Here is a 20,723-nt window from a genome sequence, read left to right on the forward strand (position 1 = left end):
TTGGGTTAAATAAAGTATAATATTAAAATCAATTTCAACTCTTTACATTTACTTTTTAATATGCTAGGAATTTTCTTAAATATTCTTTTATTAGTACATTATAGTTATACATAATAGTTGAGTTCGTTTTGATATAATCATACATGCATGAAATTTAATTTGCTCCATTTTAGTCCCCAGTGTCTTCTTTTTTCCCTCCCCTCAGCCCCCAGTACCATTTCCCTTCCTTTACTCTCCTGGTATTTATTTATTTATTTATTTATTTATTTATTTATTTATTTATTTATGCACGCTTCATAGATATACACAAAGGTGGAATTCATGGTGGAATATGTATACATGCACATAGTGAAATTGTCGACTTCATTCCACATTTCTTCCCCTTTCCTGTCCCTCCTCTGTCCCCAATCTCCTCCTACTCTACTGACCTTCCCTCTATCTGTATGGTATCTGACACCACTCTTCCCCCTTACTTTGCTCTAGCTTCCATGTATGAGAGAAAATAACCCTTGTTTTTCTGAGTCTGGCTTATTTCACTTAACATGATGTTCTCCAATTCCATCCACTTACTGCAATTGCCATAATTTCATGCTTCTTTGTGGCTGAGTAGAACACCATGGTGTATGTATATATATATATATATATATATATATATATATATATACACACATTTGTCTGTTGATAGCACCTGAGCTGGTTTCATAACTTACTTGACTATTGTGAATTGTGCTGCTCCAAACATTGATGTGACTGTATCTCTATAGTATGCTGATTTTAGAACTTTTATATATATATATATATATCAAGGTGTGGGATAGGTGGGTCATATGGTGGTTCCATCCCTAGTTTTTTGAGGAATCTCCATACTGCTTTCCAGAATGTTTGTACTAATTTGCAGTCCCACCAACAATGTATGAGTGTACCTTTTCCCTCATATCATTACCAGTATTTATTATTCTTCGTATTTTTTTTTTTTTGGTACCCAGGATTGAACCCAGGGACACATAATTCCTGAGCCATATTCCCAGTCCTTTTTTATTCTTTTTGAGACAGGCTCTCACTAAGTTTCTTAGGGCTTCTCTAAGTTGCTGAGGCTAGCTTTGAATTTGTGATCCTCCTGCCTCAGCCTCTTGAGTTGCTGAGATTACAGACATGCACCACCACACTGGGCATTTTTTTATATTTTTGATAATTGCCATTCTGATTGGAGTGAGAACTCTTAGTGTGGTTTTAATTTGCATTTCCTTGATTGTTAGGAATGTTGAAATTTTTTATGTATTTGTTGGCTATTTGTATTTCTTCTTTTGAGAAATGTCTGTTTACTTCTTTTGCCTGTTTATTGATTGGGTTATTTGGTTTTTGGTGTTAAGCTTAAGTTCTTTATATATTCTGGATATTAATCCCCTATCAGATGAATAGCTGGCAAAGATTTTCTCCCATTCTGTAGGCTCTCTCTTCACACTCTTAATCATTTTCTTTGCTGTGAAAAGCTTTTTAATTTCATGCCATTCCACTTCTTAATTCTTGGTTTTATTTCTTGAGCTGTAGGGTTGTTGTTCTTGTTGTTGTTGTTTTAAGGAAGTAAGTGCCTGCACAAATATGTTGGAGTGTTGACCCTAGGCTTTCGTTTGGTAGTTGCAGTGTTTCTGGTCTAATTCCCAGGTCTTCAATCCACTTTTATTTGATTCTTGTGCAGGGTGAGAGATAAGGGTCTAGTTTCTTTCTTCTACATATGGATATCCAGTTTCCTTAGCACTATTTGTTAAAAAGGATATCTTTCCTTCAACATATATTTCTGGCGCCTTTGTCAAGTATCAGATGACTGCAAGTATGTGTGTCTGTCTCTATGCCTTCTCTTCTGTTCCTTTGGTGCTTGTGTCTATTTTGATGTCAATACCATGCTGAATTTTTACTATAGCTCTGTAGTATAATTTGAGATCAGGTATTGTGATGCCTCCTGCATCACTTTTCTTGCTCAGGATTGCTTTGGCTATTCTGGGTATCTTATTCTTCCAAATGAATTTTAGGAGTTTTTTCCTAGTTCTGCGAAGAATGTCATTGATATTTAGGTGAAGATTACACTAGATTTGTATATTGCTTTTGATAGAATGGCCATTTTGACAATGTTAATCCTGCCTATCCAAGAATTTGGGAGGTATTTCCATGTTCTAAAGTCTTCTTCAGTTTCTTTCTTCAGTGTTCTATAATTGTCATTGTGGAGATCTTTTACTTCCTTGGTTATATTAATTCCCAAGTAGTTATTTTTTTAGGTTATTGAGAAAGGTAGAATTTTCCTGATTTCTTTTTTAGCAGAGTCACTGTTGGATTAATATTGATCTTTGTATCCTGCTACTTTGCTGAATTTATTTATCAATTCTAGAAGTCTTCTGGTGGAGGTTTTTTTGATTTTCTAGATATAAGATCATGTTTAGATATAGGATCATGTCAACAGCAAACAGAGAGAATATGAATATTTCTTTTCCTATTTGTGTTCATTTAATCTCCTTCTCTTGCCTGATTCTCTTGCTAGTTTCAAGAACTATAGTGAATAAAAGTGGTTAGATGAGACATTCTTGTGTTATTTCTATTTTCAACTTTTCTCCATTCAGTTTGATGTTGGCTTTGGGTTTGTCATATATATAGCCTTTGTAGTGTTGAGATAAGTTCCTTCTATCCCTATTTTCTCTAGTGTTTTTAATGGGTGTTGGATTTTATCTAAGGATTTTTTCTGCATATATTGAGATGATCATATAATCCTTGTCCTTAATTCTATTTATGTGGTGAATTGCATTTATTGATCTACCTATATTGAACCAAATTTGCATCCTTGGTATGAAACCCACTTGATCATGATATACTATCTTCTTAATGTGTTTTTTAACATGGCTTAATATGCTAGGAAACTTGAAAATACATATGTAACTTGTTTGTTTTTGTTTTTCCCAGTACTAGATTGAACCCAGTGGGGCTCTGCCACTGAACTGCATCCCCAGCCCTTTCCATTTTTTCTTTTGAGACATCTTCTCACTAAGTTGCCCAGGTTGACCTTGAACTTGTGATCCTCTTCCCTCAGCCTCCGTAGTTGCTGGAATTTCACACCTAGTTGGTGGTGTGTGCACCACAATGCCTGTTTTACAACCTGTATTTCTATTGGAAAGCATTACTGTGGTTTGGTAAGGAAAGAGAAATTGGTGATGTAAAAGAGGTACTAATGCCACAAAATGACATTCAAAAAACCTATAACCATCAATTCATAAAGACATTTTAACAACAAAAAATATAGCCACAATCTCAGAATAAAGTATAGACCTTTACTAAATAAATGTAACTTTATGGAAACTCACTTCGATGTCCTGATTTTTATATGGCTTCAGCTGATGAAAAAGTCTTCAGATTGATGAGGATGAAATTTGGAAACTATTTCTATTTAGAGCTCATCCTGTGAAGTGATAACTAGCTAATTTGGAAAGGAGTGGAGCTTAAGGGGCCACCACTCCAGGTAACAGTAGAGGACAACACCAATAGGGGTATCTTATCATCCCACAGGTATTGGTCCCACCTGGTGGCCTTATGTTTTGCAGTCTCCATCCTGTCTTCCCACCACCAAATAAGAGAAAGATGTGTATCAGTATCAGAGATAATAACTAGAGGAAACAAGGTAAACAAATACAAATTTATTCTTTTCGAAGCAGAATTCAAGGGAAAGGGGAAAGCACCACAGTAAGTGGCAAAGTTAATTAATTTGCTTCCAGCCCCACCCCTTCATCCCAAACTTTTCTACACTTGCCTGCCACCCTTGCCTCCTCCCCCAAATCTTGTCCACAATTCTTATCTTGTGACCAGTTCTTGCATCCAGCAAACAGCATAGCAGACTTCAGGCTGGACTCAATACTGCCTTGGGAACAGCAAGTACATTCAGCAGGTCACCTCCCAAATATGGCAGCTGTGGGAGGAGGTGGACACTGGGAGCACAGCCCTGGCCTTGAGCCTTATCCTCTCCCACAGCCACTGGTGTTAAAACAGTGCAAAGTCAATAAAGTACTTCTTTGTTCCAAGAGCCAGGTTTTGGCAGGGAACCCCAGAGATAGAGCTGCCCAGTTGAGGAGCTAAGTCTCACAGCCCTAGGGCAGGGCCTCCAGTTTCTCTCCCAAGACTGTTTGTATTAAGGCAGCTACTTTCCTGGTTATCTGTCAATTATGTCAAGTGTAATTTGATGGAATTCCTAGTCAGAAATGGTTCCACAGGTCATGAGTCTGCTATTGAGGATGTGAGTTTAAAGAATCCTCTAACCTGATGTTGGATCTAGAGTCCAAACTCTTTTCAAAGTTTCCACCAGCCAATGCAGGTATTCCTTAAAATGAATTTGGTTGGAAACCACCTCCCAGCATTGGCCTCTGCCTGGTCTCAGGGATTCTCACTACTATAGCCTGCCAGCCCAGTTCTTAGAACACCAGAAATTCAAACAGGTTCCCTAAAGGGAAATATTTTACAACTTTGGGCATTGAAGGAAGTGGGCACTTGAGAGCCTTGATTCCAGCCTTTCCAATCTTGAGGGAAGGGCACATATCCTCCTGGGTAGGATACTCTACAGGGAAATACATTATGGCTTCATGTTCTCCAGACAGTTAGCCTTCCCCAGTGTTAATTCATGCTGTTCTAGCTGGAAGCAGAAGCATCTTCAGAATGGTTTTTGGCCTCCATCAAATTTTATTGAGGATAAATTGCCTGTCAGTCCAAACTGTTCCCTGGTACTATTTGACAACTCTAGCAAACACTCACCTTCCTTATCACTGATGCTAATCCTACAAATCAGAAGGTTTCCTTAGATTACCAACCTAGCAACTCCCTTCACCACCTTTCCAGTACAGGGCCATAAACTACACAACACCACACATAATACCTTTAAGAGACATGATACATAGCAAATACCTAACAACATACAACACATTTTGGTAAATCCAACCCCAGTATGAATTCACAGTATACAAGGATCCATTTACCTCACTAGAGGCAAACTGCCCACACATGCTGCAGTGGCAGTCACTAGACCCTTGAGCAGTATACTCACCTCAGGTATGACAGGAAAACATAAGACCACAAAGTGTCAGTGACCCCCTTAGTGAAAATTCAACCCCTGACCCGCTGCTTTGGTCCACCTACAGTACAAATCCTACATAACAAGATCTACATCTTTTCTACCATTCCTGGCCCACTGCAATTACCACAGGCAGCCCAAGAGCTCTCAGGTAGGATGAGGGTTAGAGAAAGGACTTTCCTGGTAAAAGATTTTTCCTTATTATCTTATTATTCCTTATTATCTGCCTTCCTAAGACAGGCACATGCCTCAAAGTTCCTGAGTCCTCTATCTACAACAAATTTCTTCTATCCCATTCTTAGCTATAATCAAGGCCCCTACAAAGTTACCCTACTCAGAATGATGTTCAGGTTTCTTGTTGGATACCTGCCTATAACCTGCTCACCATGAAGCCAGATACCCAGTTCTCCTGCTCAGAGGCCTCATGAACACTAAAGCAGATAAAAAACACTTTGTGATAAAAAGGTCTAATACCCTAAACCTGTGGCTTAGTGGGGTAGGAGGCAATGTTTAGCTTCTGGACCCAAGCCATTTCCTTGCATCCCCTGGAACAGGTCAATCTAGGTTCCCAGCAGTTCTACCCATTGACCACTACTTGATTACAACACAACAGTCCAACCAACTCACTCCCCCTTGATTTTGGTGGTAACCATTGTTTTCTTTAAGCCCAGAACTGGACCTTAGGAATTGAAAGTGGCCAGAGGATGTATTCTGTTTTATCCTGGTAAAAGATAATAAAGGACTTCTTGTTCCTTCTTTTCTTCAGGAGTGGGTAGAGCATAGATCTGCTCTAGTTTGTCACCTGAGCCACTGTTTAGGGGGTCCAGGAAAATTCATCCAAGGCCCAGGTCTCCAAAGAACAAGATTTGGAATGAGTGGAGAGAACAGAGTGAGGTTTCCTATTAGATTCCTCTGTGGCCACAGACTTCTGTTGTTTTGGTCTGGTGGGCAGCTCACCCCAAACATTGATGGACAGAGACATCCTAGGGAAGCAGCCAGGATGCATCTCTTTCCTACCAGAGGCTGAGGCTAACAAAGAGCAAGGCAGAACATTAATACTTCAAGAGGTATTAGAGTTTAATGTGTGAGTGAGGCCAGAAGAGCACTGATGTACAGTAGATATGTAGAATAGATATGTATGTATATAAACTCAGGCAAATTAAGTAGACTGCAGGACTCTGGGGAATAAATCTCCTCTTGGTAGAAAGCAGCCTAAGTGGGCTCTGACTGTTCAAAGTTCCCAAGCCCACTCCTCCCACTCCCACTATAAACCCTGAACAGTTTATGAATAAAGAGGCCATGGTATATGTTGTCTAGGAATGGTTAGTTCAGTTTGAGAACTGGGTTTGCCTTCAGAGTTAGAAAAAACAGTTTTATGAACAGGAAAACTCCACTGTTGTCTGGGTGCAAAGTGACCAGCTTTTTGATTTCTGGCAAGTAGTTCTTAGGAAGGGACCACTATTCAGAATGGCTAGTTACAACTGCCTTATGTTTATCTGGGGCCAATCAGCCACCTCACCTGATTCAGCCTAAGAGACAGAAGGGTCATAGCCTGGAAGGGTGTAAGGCAGTCATACTCCCCCAGGCTAGAGGGTGGCTTCCCCTTTCTCACCCAAGGAGAGCAAGCTGCCACTCCTCCTCCAGGTCTCTAAGGAAAGAGTCAAAAGAGCAAAGGGTGGCTTCAGTAGGGTTTCCAGAGCATATCAGTGGCTCTCTTAGGATGCTGAAACCTTCAGTAAAGAGGAGGATTGAAGGTGGAGGCAAGAATCTAAACCTGAAAGAATTTCTTTCGTGTCCCAAATGTAAGGTAGAAGTAGGAACCAGAATGAACTGTTTCCTCCTTGAGAAAAGTCTGCTAGGGACAATGACATAAGGAACTGTATATATTCGAGGAGGAAACAATACATAGGTAGACTCTGAAGGGCTAGAGCTATGCCCTGAAGCTGAAGAAATAGGACACATATTGCCCAGACTTCTTCAGGGGCACTTTGGAGGTGGAAGGAGGTTCAGGAATACCCTTTGGCCTCCCTGAACTGGGCCAGAGAGTAGGGTTAATCCCTGTGGATCCCTAATTCTGGCACCCTGGGATCATTAGGCTTCTCCCTCTCCACAATTCCATGGAGAAGACAAAGGGGCCAGTGGGCACTGCTTAGTTATGCAAAGCAGCTTCTCTTTCCCATCTGAATGGCTAAGTGCCATTTGCCTGTGCTGCAACAAAAGGGTAGCATAAGGGACTGATATTGAACTTCAGAATTAAAGGCCCAAGTCTAGAGTTAGAGGAATCAGGCCTCCTCTTTACTGTGCCCCTCCCCAACCCTCGCCTCACATACCACCAACTTTGTTGCTGCCCTGAGCCCAAATACTCTGGTTGAAGAATGTGGGGGCCAGTGGGAACTGAAAAGGTTGGGTGAGGGCTGAGGGAAGATTTTGACCAGAACCAGTAAAAACTATGGACTATAGAATGGGGATCTGGCTCCATCAAGAGGCCAGCAGGGTGCTGGCAGTCACATCAGAGCTTCGCACACTGGGGAAGGCATGGCGGAGCTTCTCCATGATGTCCTCCAAGCACAGGCTGACATCCTGGCTTTTGGACCCCACATCATCTGAGTTGGAAAGAGAGATTTGTGAAGATAATGTGAAACTCCCTTATATGAGGTCAAGATGACAAAGTAGGATACAGCTAGGTGATGGTCAGTCCCAGAACATTTACATCTTCCTGTTACTATGACTATAATGCAGGATGCACTCAAGATGTATTTGTAGAAGAAACATATGAGTGAATTATCCTTTACCCTAAGATCAAAGGCATGAGGAAAATCCAGTTCCATCCTTAGCAGAACCTTGGGCAGGAAATCTGGGGCAGAACAAAGCCAAGAAGGAAGGGGCTGAGAGGGTTAGGAAACTCACCTGCAGCCTCAGTATCTGGAGTTGTCTGTCCCTTCTCCCGGGGGTGACTGCCTTCTGACTGCTGTGGAGAGGAAGCTAGAGACGAATCTGCAGAGCCATTGCCGTCTGATTCAGTGGGTGGCTAGCAAGAAGTAAGGCATGATTTGTGTGGTGTGCCTTCCTAACCTTACTTTGACAGACTCCTGAGCTTAGAAAGGACCTTAGAGAACTCATGATCATTCCTTGGCCTTTTGAATTTTAGAAGCTTTTGGTAGTATTCACAAACAGTGGCTTCCCCTTTTAGGAAACTTCTTAATATATTCAATTACCAATTAACTTGTTCCTTCAGCAACATGTGTCAAAAGCTACCAATTCTTATAAGGATGGCAATGCACCTAAAGGTCTTTTGCTGTCATTTTGTCTATAATCAAGCTATTTAGAACCCATTTTTCTCAGGACATGTAGAGTTGTACACCTGATCCTTGGTTCATGACATAACAGCATATGTTAGAAACTTCCAGGAATTCATTTAGAGGCTGTCTCTTGGAGGATCTGGGAAACAGGCTGGGTGGAAAGGGGCAGGGAGTGCTATTCCCTATTAGATATAATAACAATAATAGGTAACATTTGTGAAGAGTGTACCATACTCCTGGCATCATGCTAAATAATGTAAATGCATTATCTCATTTTATGTTGATCACAATTCTATGATGTTGGCATTATTATTCTCTCTATGATGGAACCATGGCTTAAAGAGGTTAAGTAACTTCCTTATATCGCACAGTCACTAACTGGCAGAGTCATACTCAAACCTAGGGCTGTCTGATTCCAGAGCCATACTCTCTCCCAGAGATGAAAGGAGCAAAAATTAACAAGAGACCCCCCCTTTTTTTTGCGGTACTGAGGATTAGAACCCAGGGCCTTGTGCTTGTGAGGCAAGCACTCTACCAACTGAGCTATATCCCCAGTCCCCCAAGGGACTCCTTTATTGTAAAAATCTTCTTGCCAAACACATCCAACCATGCTTCTTTCTGGCAAATGCCAAACATGTAAAATCAACTATTTGGATGATTTTTGAAGGTTTTCCATTACTGGGAATTGAACCCTCAGTTGCTCTACCACTGAGCTACATCCCCAGCCTTTTAAAAAAAATTGAGACAGGATCTTGCTTAGTTCCATAGATTGGCCTTGAACTAATTCAACTTCCCTAATTCAGCCTAGTTGCTGGAATTATAGGTGTGTGCCATTGCACCAGGCTGAAGTTTATTGTTTCAATACCAGATTACAATGGGTTGTGAAGAAGTGAGTCCTCAAAAGTCCTCCCTCTGTCCCTCAGAAGCTTAAGAGTGGCATACAAGGGTGGTGTGGAAGAGGGGTAAAAGTGAATAGGCTAAGAATGTGCCCATAGCAGCCCCTTCCTTCCCTCAGCATCTCCAATTGCCAGCCCAAGAATTCTCTTCAGGAAGTCACCTGATAACCACAGTCAAGAAGTTCTTGTTTTTTTTTCTCCTCTTTGATGCACCCAACTCCCCAAACCTTCCCCCTATGCTCAGGGATTGCCTTGATTCCTTTTCTTTCTCCAGCCTCACCTGCAGGAGCAGTTCCCTCAAGCGCTGCAGCTGGGACTCTAGTTGCTTGTTGTGGTCTTCAAGAATCTGCATGCGTGTCTCCAGGCGGCTCTTGTGCTGCCTGAGGATCCTGGCTTCAGCCAGAAGTTCCTCATTGCGGTGGTCCTGTGCTACCTCAGTGGAGCCCTCAGCTAGGGTGGGTGCTTCAGCAGCCTCCTCATGTTGCCACTTCAAGCGCCTCAGCTCTCCCTGGAGAATCCTGCCAAAGGTAAAGTCAAGACCTATGGCTCTACAAGAGTACAGTCCAGATCCGAGATGTCCCTTCATATACCAGTGTAAGCAATCCCCATGCTCTCCCACCCCACTTTCCCAATCATACTCTTGCTGGAATGGCCACCACCACTTCCTTTCCAGCATGTACATCATCTACTCTGACATTCTGAGACCTTAGAGCAGAGGGAGCTGGCATTTCACATAAGAAATGTCTCAGGGCTTTGATGTACTGCTTTGGGGATTAATTCTGACCTTCAAATCAGACAGAAACATGATCTACAAATAAAAGAGGCATTAGGGCCACTGACTCACCTACTCCATTTTTAGATTCCAGAAGAAGGTAAAACATAAACAAGAGCTTGCCCATCTTGCCTCTTCTCTCCATAGCCCTACTGTTTGGCCCACTTTGTTTTCTTTTTTTGTAGTTGGCAACGGGACTTTTATTTATTTATGTGCAGTGCTGAGAAATGAACCCAGTGCCTCACAGATGCAAGGCAAGTGTTCTACCACTGAACCACGACCCCAGCCCTTTTTGGCCTGCTTTGAATGGTCATGCTAGGACATCAAGGAAACAGATTCCAAAGGGACAGCCTACTTTGGGGGATACTACTATTTTTTTGCAACAGAAGAAAATCACCATCTGCCCAATATTTCCCAGGGCCTTCCCTCTGATGCTCTAATGCTGTATTTCCCAAACTTCCTAGTGAAAAACAAGGGGTTTTTTCCATTGCATTGTGGAATATGTGATCCTAACACACATTATTAATTCATAGTTCATATCACTTGAAACCCACAAGTTCAGTAACACTCAAACTAGCCTGCTCAATGAGATGGGTCTGTGCTAATGGTGTGCTTGTATGGCATGGCAATGTCCAATTGCTACAAGTTTCTAAAAGCTTACTCTTTATGTATTTCTATTTCCTGAACTGATGACAATCACTTTACAGATTGGCCCTTGTCTGTATTCTACACTGAAAGGAGCATGGTTCCAAAGACTTGCCACTCCAAGTATGGTCTGTAAACCAGTAGCATGGGTATCCCTTTGGAAACTGGTTAAAATACAGAAATTCAGGCCCTAGTGAATCAGAATTTGCATTTTACCAGGCTCCCCAAGTGACTCATGTGCACATTAATGTTTGACAAATGCTACTCTAAGAATTATTGAAGATTCCATTTCTTTCCTTCAAAGTGGCTTGGACCTTCCTCAGACCCCTGCTTCCATCCCTACTTTATGGAGATTAATGCCATCCCTGTAATCTTTACTTTCTCTCTTCAAGCCTTCAAGTGCTCCGTAGTGTCATCATCCCCTGGAATGTTTTCACCAGGTGATAAATAATTATTTCTACTTCTGACACATAAAGCTCTTTGAGAGCAAAGACATGCACACTCTTATCTGTATTTTCTGTGTTTTCCTCTTCTCTATATGCATCTAGTAGGTACATGGGAAACTTGGGGTTACATTAAAAGGATTCAAATAATTATTATAAGTGCTAGCATTTATTGAATCCATACAATAAGCCAGGCACTGGGTAAACCATTATATGCCTGATCTCATTTGGTCTTCACAAATGACCCAAGAAGTCACTTTCTAGATGAGGAAATGGAGTACCACAGAAAATAAGAACTTCCTTTTTTTTTTTAACCAGGGATTGAACTTAGGGGCACTTGGCCACTGAGCCAAATCCCCAGCCCTATATGAATTGCTTAGGGCCTCACTGTTGCTGAGGTTGGCTTTGAACTCTCCATCCTCCTGCCTCAGCCTCCTGAGCCACTGGGATTACAAGCATGTGCCACTACTCCCAGCTAATAAACTTCTTTAAGGTCACACAACTAAGACGTGGAAGTACCAGGTCTTAAATCCAAGCTGTCTGCTTCCAACACCCACACAAAATTGTGCCATGACCACACTCACCGGTTCTCATCTTCTAAATGGGCTAGGATCTTCTCTAGCTCCCCCTTACTTTCTGTGGCCATGCTGCATGGAGCCTGCTGTCCGAAGGCTAGCTCCCGGTCTGTGATGGGGCTGGAATGCCTCAGCAGGTACTGGTCCTCATCTCTGTGTGGGTATTGGGAAAGGAAATCAGGTGGCCAACTTTGAATAGAGAAAACAACTCAGGGCATGAGTTCTAGGCACTCAATTCAGGACCCTGCAGATGCATGCTGGAGTATTCACGTTTAGGACACATGGAGAGGGAAAGGCCAAATATTCAAGCTTAAGAGGGATAGAAGTTTTCAAAGGTGCCAGCAGCTGTGGTTAGGGGTACTGAGAGCGAATATTTTTAGGGTTATGGGGCTACTAAGTTCTCCTTACAGATTCCTAGGATATGAGCAAATCATTTCCTTTTCTGTGCTGTTTTCCCTGTATGCCACTTGGCTTCCTCACCTCCCAGAGGGATTTGAGTCTCAGTCAGGACCACATTGGTCTATGTAGCTGGATGCTCCCAGGCTGCCTGAGCAGACCAGGGACTTCCCTAGAGATGTAGAATCCCTTCTCTGGGCTATAGCACAAGGGAGTGCCTTTGGCTGTACTTTACTCAAATCCCTGATGTGATGGAGTGGCACTAGATGGGGCTTTAGTATTTTGAGCACAAGAAAATAGCTCCTCTCTGCAGCTTCAGGATGAGGGCATTATCTTCTTCCCTCAAAGTTGGGCATAAAATAATGGAATCTTACAACAGGAAGAGATTTGGGCAGATGGCTCATTCAGTTGGTGGAGGGAAGACTGCTTCTCTTTCTAAACATTGTACACAGGAAGCAGCCTTCCTTTTTCAGGGAGTCAAGGACCCTAACCATCACACTCCTGAGGCTATACCCTTCCCAGATAGTGTCAGAAGGATCCCAAGGAGAGCTATTTCTGGAAAATAAGCAGCTGTGGAAACTCACATGCTATCATCTGGGGATAGGCTGTCATTAAAGAAGGAGCAATTTTGACTTTCCATTTCAGCAAGTCTGGGAAGAAAGAACAGAAACAGGAGAGAAAACAGGATGGGGCCTGCTTTCATCTCAAGCACTCTAATCCCACAACAGGATCATCAGCTTTGGGAGCTGCTCCAACCACCCCTAAGTGTTGGGACTTGCTGGCTGCTACATATCCCATTGGCCCTGGTTCAATTCTCATCGTCCCAACTGAAAACCCTTCCCCACTGGACTTCCTACAATCCCCCCACCAAAACCTTGTACCTGCTAGCAAAATGCTCAATGCGAGAGTGTGTGTCAGCGTGTGGCAACATTGGGGAAGAAGCCGGCCTGGAAGAAAGCAGCAAAGATTCAGAGGACCAAAGATTGGACAGCTACACAGCCTGTTTCCTCATTGCCTTCCCCCACTCCACCCCTTACATTGTGGAGATTGGCAAGAGTTGATGGGAACAGGATACAAAATCTGGATTCTAGCCTACTTCTCAGGCCTGAGTCTAGGTCAGGCCCAAGCAGAACTGCCCTGTCACTGGTGGAATTTTCCCTGGAATATTCCTCTAGCCTACCTGGGACTCAGCCCCTTCACAGCACATACACAAGGTCAGTGAGACTGCCCACAGTCCCTGCTCTACCACTGGTACTCACGTCTCACTGCAATCAGCCTCCAGCACTGATTGCACAGGCAGATAACCTCGCTGGGGGTGTTTGCTGAAATAATGTTTTGAGCGGAATTTGTTCTTTAAGGTTGTAGCAAAATCTCTCATATTCTCACTGGATGTTGTCTGGGGGGAGACAGGACAGAGAGGCTCATTCTAGTGGCTTCCAGATATTCTGGGAAATTATGACTAATCCCCTAGAGCAAAAGTGTGACTAGAACTCCACTATTCTTAACACCTACCACACCCTGCTCCTAGCTAAAGTTCTAAAAGGATACATGCCAAACTATGAACACTGGTTGCCTCTGAGAAGTTGGATTGAAGTAGTAGGGGCCAGGTAAGTATAGAGGGACACTTTCATTTTATATTTTAAATGCCTCTATCTGCATAATTCAAATATTTCTACAATGAGCATATTTTGTTAATTTAAAAATATCTTTTCAAATAAATTCTGAGGATGTAGAGGATGAGCAAGTGGTAGAAGATTATCAGCTTACCATCTACAGCCAGTTTTCTGTATTTGACTTTTTATAATGTTTTCCTCAAAATGACAATAAATGAAAATTAAAGGGCTTGGTCCCTGCTCCCACTGGGTCACACATGTTTCTGTGCAACAGAATATGGAGAAGGGATGACAGCTTGGAAAGATGGATTATGGGGAAATAGGTTGAAAGATGGGGAGGTGGGATGGGTGAAGGAGTAGTGAGAAGGGATTTAGGGATACACCTGGGACTCTGGAATATGTAGGGAGCAGAGTCATCTCAGGAAGCTACACATGGACCTATGGGTCTTGAACACATCACAGGAGCAATTCTGTGGCTGGAGTTCAGAAATGCTGACTAGTCTGGGCTCAGGTAAATGTGAAGGGTACAGTTTCCAATGAAAACCAAGTGGAATTTATGAACCAAGGTAAAGAACATATCAATTTACTTCCTGAGGAACCGAGTAATTAATTTGAGCACAAACTTTCATATTGACTAGAAAGGGTAGAAGAATGACAAAGTAACAAGGAAAAACATGGTGGTCTACTATAGGAGCAATACAGGAAGCTAGCCAGGAAAAACTCAAGTAGGCAGGGTAACATGAGTCACCTGGAACTGCCTTTTCCACTCCCTTTCCTGAGTTTTTTTCGGCAGTGAAATAATGAGTGTCCTTTAAGGAGCTGAGAGTGTCCTGGGCCAACTGTGGCCCTCTAACAAGGGAAAAGCTCCAATGGAAAAAAAGAGGTCTGAATCCCTTAAACTGGGGAATTACATGGACATTTTTGGGAATGCTCCCCATAGGACAGTAGAACACAGTAAGCCAACTCTGGGAAAAATGTATCAAAGCCTAGTACCTGAGAGTTGCCTACCCCTCCCACCTAGCCCAGAGCCTCCATACCGGTGTATAATATTCCATGATAGGGTAGTGCAGCTTGTTGCCTTTGCTGGCCCTGCCAGTCAAGAAGCAAGTCTGGCATATATCCACATTAAATTGTTTCAGACTCCGGTACCTTTGGGAAAGGAGACATGGTAGGAAAGATAATCCAGTGTGCCACAATGACTTTACCCATTACCCTAACGTCTAAATATATACACATATTAGAAGGAGGTGGGACATGGAGTCTTAAGATGCTCAACCTCATAGACATAGCAGTGGCTGAATCCTCGACAGATGGGGAAACTTATTTTAGAGACCATAACTCTTCATGATATCACAAGCCCATATTCCCATGAAGTATGGGAAAGAACATTGTCTCATCACCTTTTTAAAAAAAGTAGGCAGGGAGGGAAGTAGGAGTAAACATCTGATTTAGCAAATAGCTTTCTAAATGAGGATAGCCTGAAAGCATCCAGACTTCCAGGTACCATCACTTACCTTGGAGAAGTTACACTTTTTTTTTTTTAACGTATCATTTTTTACTTGTTTTGATTAGTCGTACATGACAGTAGGATGCATGTACAAGTTACACTTTTAATACAAGGGCAACTCACTCTACTAGCCTTGGTTAAGTTGTCTATAAGTTATTTCCAAAGTTATTTATAACAATAAATAACAACAACTCTATTATTACATAATATAAAATAGTCCTTTAGATCTACTTCCAAAGCCTGGCTAAAACACCCAGACCTATTAGCATTGAACAGTGAAATGCCAAGACTTAAAGGAGTCAGATGAATCAATACCTAGTCCTAAATCTACCATCAACTAGCTATGTGAACTTGGACAAGTCGCATTCCATCTCTATTTCTCATTTGCTCATCTTATAAAAAGCAGGGTGTTTGCCAGGTGCAGTGGCACACAACTGTATTCCCAGTGGCTTGGGAGGCTGAGACAAGGATTGCAAAGCCAGCCTCAGTAACTTAGTGAGGCCCTAACCAACTTAGGAGACACTGTCTCAAAATAAAAACTAAAAAAGGACTGTGGATGTGGTTCAGTGCTTAAGCACCCCTGGGTTCAATCCCTGGTACAAAAAAAAAAGGCAGGGTATTTGTAGGGAGAGTTGTATGATAGTGCTATAATAAGTTAAAAAGTTGAGCATCTTAAAGAGGTCCAAATTCAGGATAATGGTTACCTTTGTGGAGGAAGGAAGGGAATGTAATCAGGGAGACATAAAACGTAGCACAATAATGTTTTATTCCTTAAGCTTGATTGTGGGTATATACTTCACTGTGCTAGAGGCAGTTCCTTATTAGCTCACAAGAATTGGCTGTTCAATTTCAAGGGTTTTCTAAGCCAGTTCTTAAACACAGCCATTACCTAAAAATTAAATTATAAAAGCTCATAATTAAATGATACTGAAAATAAGGGTAATAAATATTCAAATCTCATCATTTCTTAATGACTTTACTACTATCTATGCTCTTGTGATTATTTACACTTATTGTACTGGTTAAGTATCCTTTATCTGAAATGCTTGAGACTAGAAGTGTTTCAGATTTCATTTCTTCTGATTTTGGAATATTCACATATGCTTTTCTGGTTAAGCATCTCTACTCTAGAAATTCACAATGTTCCAAAATGGATTTGGGAGCATTTCAGATCTTTGGATTGGGGATATTCAACTTTTATCTACCTGGTGGAAATACTACAAATGTTGTGTGGCTGTGCATCTCTTTTTGACTCTGCTTAGGAACCTCCTGTAAGTAACCTGACAAGGGCCAGAGTAGGAATATCTACATCGCAGAAATTAGCAAATATTACAAATCAGGTTTCCATTTTTTTTTTTCTGGGGAGTTGACTGTAAAATGTGTTTGTTGGCACACCATTTGGAATTCTTACAGTATTTGCTATACATTTTTGTAGGTTTTTAGTACTTCATATTTCAAAAATAAAGTATTTCATAATTTCCAATTTTAAAAAAGTTAAACATTCTGCTACAGAATTACAATATATAGTCATACACAAAAGTTTAGCTATAACTATACAATAATTATGTAATATGTTATCTTATAATATCTGATTTATATGTGTCATAACATATTTATGATGATTATCATCCCAGCAGGTATCATTTTTCCTACCTGAACCCCTTGATAGGGCACTGCCTACAGATAGAGCACTTGGTCTGATGCTTCACTTGCTCAGCAATGGTGACCCGATGCAGGACAGCCAGCCACACCATGGACTGGGGCTCCAAGTTGACCCACTCCAGGAACTGGGAAGCTTCAATGACTGGCTTCCCAGTGCTCTGGGGAAACAACAAGTTCAATGGATATGATCAAGGCCCAACATATCTTTCCTTAAGCGTGGCAGCCCTCCAAGAAGCAGGAGAACCAGCAGGGCCTGGGTTGGCCATTCTTTAGAATAGGCCACCTGCTGTCCTGTCTTAGAGGAGCTGGCACACTCCCCAACAGTACTCCAACCCTAGACATAGAAAATCCTCTGTTCTGTTGTCCCAACCCAACGAACTCTCTTACATCTGAATATTTCATGTTGAGAGCCTAGTTTTTGGTCCTCCTTCCATTTCTCCCACCCTCTCTTCCATGTTGCTTCCCCCCATCCTTCCCTCCATAGTTCCATACTCACAAAACGGAAACAACTACGGACACTGGGTTCCACATTGCTGCCCCCAAATGCTGCCACTTCACCCAGCTGACGGGGCACCTGAATGGCCTCATGAAGCAGGACACCGAGGTGGCGTTGGTCACACTGGCTGCCTGAGTTGGCCACTTGGCTGAAGAGGTCTGCTGGGCCCACCATGGAGAATGGCCAGCCCCAATATAGGAATGGCCAGAGAATGATATGAGGAGAAAAAGCAGAAAAGGAAGACAGGGAGAGAACATATCGATGAAGCTAATAATTTTTGAAACCAGAATGCATTGAGGATTATCCCTGAGCTTCTAGAAGCCTAGGAGTTCTAAAAAGAGCATTCTCTGAGTTCAGAAAGCAAAAGCAAGACAGACACAAATGGAAAGCATCAGGAACAGAAGTAGAAAAAGAAAGGGAGAGGGAAGGACAGAAAGCAAGCTGTGTAAAAGAGTAGTACCAGACACGATGATGCCACTGAGAAAATATATTCCTTAAGAAGCAATATGAGAGCTAAGGCTCAGGGGCATTTAATCATGCATCACAGTTGGGTTTCCATAGCCACTCCTACTCATGTAGTTCATGTAGTGTAATACTGCAATAATATCTCAATATTCCACACAAATGGAAAGAAGCAATAGCATGGATAAAAGAGGTGCTAATTCAAAACATCTGATCATCTAAAAATGACCTCTACGTGCTTGTATAATATACTAGAGTACTTATATTTGAGTATGGACATTATTGGCACTTCTAGAACCTCCTCCATCTCAGGTCAACCTTAGCAAACCTCTTCCAGAGGTTATTGTCTGTCTGCTTCATACCTCGCCAAAGGTCTAGAATATACACAAAAGCAGAAGGCAAAAGGCCTGGGTTTGAGTTCTGGATCCATTGCTGACTAGCTGCAGAATCTTGGAAAAGTAATAAACCTCTCTATTCTGCAGTTTCATTACTTGAAAACTGAGGACAGATAATCACTGTCTATCCCATCTCAAAGGAATGTTGGGCAAAATAAATAATAGAACCATGAACATACTTGTAAAAGTCCTCTTCCCCATTAAACATGCTTTCTATGTACTTCTATGCCCTTCTCTAGATTGTAAATCACTTGAAGGAGGGACCACATCTAATTTAACCTAGCATTCACCCCATTTAGCAGAGAGCTCTATGCACTTTAGGATTCAACAGCTGATAATGCTGCTGCTGAAAAGTTCAAAATGCTGAATACAAGTTTGAGGATGAAGGGGAAAACAAAGGTACCATACACCAGAAAGGCTAAAAACTACAGAAGTACATATTGTTCATCTCCTATAGAATGTGGATTATTGCAACCTGTCCATGTAACAACATGAGAAGTCTCCAGGAGAATGTGTGACACACCTTCAGCTTCAGACTTGGAGAGGGTAAAGCCTGATAGGCCATGGAAACTAGAACTAAAAGTCAGGGCCCTAGGTACTCCACAGTGTCAACATGGATTCTAAGTACTTACATCAGATCAGAAGAAACTAAATCCCCCAGAATGACACTGGGAATAATAACAAGCCTTAGGGTCATCTTGGCCTTTAGGTACCATGCATTCTTGGCAATCCTGGACCAAGAAGCATCACAAGGAGGCTCAAGCAGCCCTCTGCTGAGTCATAAGACCTACCTTCTGTTTATTTTAGACCTTTCCTTCCTCCCTGAAACACCTCTCCCTCCACCCAATACCACTCCAGTCTTTGGAATTGTACTCACACTGAAGTTTTTCTTTCACTTCTGTGCCACACAGGCATGCAATGCCAGTCTTAAAGGACAATGCCCGCATCTTTCCACTGCGACCACTAGGTTTAAAAGAAGAGACTACGAACATGAATATATGTAAAGGGTTAACGTCTTGGCAGTCACTTTCCTCACTGAGTTGACTCCAACAGAGCTCTGATCAAACATGCCCCAAACTGAACTAGGTCAAAGTTCACCATGGGAGCAACCCCTTCCCACCATACCCACTGGAGATGTCCCCTTGAATTTATCCTGGAGGCTGACAGGAGTGAAATCCCTTACCTATCGAAGACATTGAGGAGCCAATTGAGGCTCATGTCTACACATAGTGGGACATTGACCAGGATGCCTCTTTCCTCCTCTAACCGTTCATATAAGGCAGTCAGGCAGTGAATGACCTCCACCACATCCATCACATGATCACTGGCCTGCAGATCATGCTCATTGAAGATCTCCAGGGCTGTAGTTAGAGTTACCAGATCCACTGGAAAAGAAAAGAGAAAGGGAAAATATATAGCCAAAAGTAGGACTCCAGGGATTGAACATGGAGATAAAGTCACCAGCATCCCTACATTTGACTCAATCTCCAGACCATGTGCTTATATCATGTGCAAGGATGATATAAGCTTGTCCTTTACCAAGACCATTACCCAAGAAGAGGGAGAGCAGCAAAAGATTCCCTAAATTAATTAAACATGTTTATATACCCATAGGGTCTTTGACACCAGTTTCAAGAAGATGGTGAGGTGTGAATAAATTCACCTCCTCTGTTGAATTGATACCTAAGGAATATATTTCATTTTAAGTTTCTCTGTCTTTATGTAAGTTTCAACTGTAAATAGGTCTGTACATGAACCTTGTTCTGAAAACCTAGATAGTGTCTGTAAAGGCTCAGGTATGGCTGGGTAAATATGACACATATCAGGAGGACATTTCAATTACTTCCAATGCTGAATGAGCCTACCCAGACATGCTGAGGCCAGGAAGCTTGAATGAACAGTTATTGCTATATCCAACAACCCCAAGATGGTAAACCATGGGCTGGGATACTTCTTGATAGGAACTAGTTGCTTGATTATCCATGTTGGGTAGAGGGACCCAACAGAGGGAAAGGGACAAAGAATTGGATAGCTATCGTTAATTTGGAAACAAGTTTGAGGCTTGGAATGAGTAGAAGGAACCTAGAAAGAGTAGGTGTCTACAGACAGAATGTGCCAGCCTTAAGTTCCCACCAAACTAATCAACAACAATCCTGGCCAAGATAGGATGAAAGTAGGAAACAGCAGACAGATGAGGAACAGGATGAAGAAGGTGAAAGCCATAGGGAAGTGTGACAGGCGACATACGGCGCAGGGCCTTCTGGACTCTGCGGAGCTTCATGGCAGTACGATAAGCTGAGAACTTAATGTTGTTCAGATCAGCTGCAAAGAATGGAAAGAGACCCACTCAGATCAGGGAAATGCAAATTAAAACCACAACAAGATACCATGTTACTCCACCAGATTGGCAAAAAATAGAAGTCTGACAACAGCAAGTACCAACAAGAATACGTATGAATGAAAACTG

General features: G+C 42.0%; 1 protein-coding gene across 5 annotated transcripts in view; it reads right to left on the bottom strand.

Annotated features, from left to right (window-relative positions):
* Positions 1–3,715: 3,715 nt before the first annotated feature.
* Positions 3,716–20,723, bottom strand: part of DRP2 (dystrophin related protein 2) — a 44,909-nt gene continuing 27,901 nt past the window's right edge. For 2 of the 5 annotated variants that reach the window (XM_079124352.1, XM_079124351.1), the window contains 13 exons: positions 20,504–20,578; positions 19,440–19,641; positions 19,134–19,219; positions 17,400–17,557; positions 16,895–17,061; positions 14,772–14,883; positions 13,381–13,517; positions 13,003–13,068; positions 12,706–12,771; positions 11,735–11,878; positions 9,571–9,808; positions 8,003–8,123; positions 3,716–7,698 (listed from right to left, as the gene is read on the bottom strand). In XM_079124352.1, the coding sequence (XP_078980478.1) occupies positions 7,574–7,698; positions 8,003–8,123; positions 9,571–9,808; positions 11,735–11,878; positions 12,706–12,771; positions 13,003–13,068; positions 13,381–13,517; positions 14,772–14,883; positions 16,895–17,061; positions 17,400–17,557; positions 19,134–19,219; positions 19,440–19,641; positions 20,504–20,578 (1,697 nt within the window). In that variant the 3' untranslated portion in view covers positions 3,716–7,573. The remainder of the gene's footprint in view (positions 7,699–8,002; positions 8,124–9,570; positions 9,809–11,734; positions 11,879–12,705; positions 12,772–13,002; positions 13,069–13,380; positions 13,518–14,771; positions 14,884–16,894; positions 17,062–17,399; positions 17,558–19,133; positions 19,220–19,439; positions 19,642–20,503; positions 20,579–20,723) is intronic. The other 3 variants (XM_079124354.1, XM_079124355.1, XM_079124353.1) reach the window with 3 other exon arrangements.

The sequence above is a fragment of the Sciurus vulgaris genome (genome assembly GCF_902686455.1).
Source record: "Sciurus vulgaris genome assembly, chromosome: X".
In the NCBI taxonomy this organism is placed as follows: domain Eukaryota; kingdom Metazoa; phylum Chordata; class Mammalia; order Rodentia; family Sciuridae; genus Sciurus; species Sciurus vulgaris.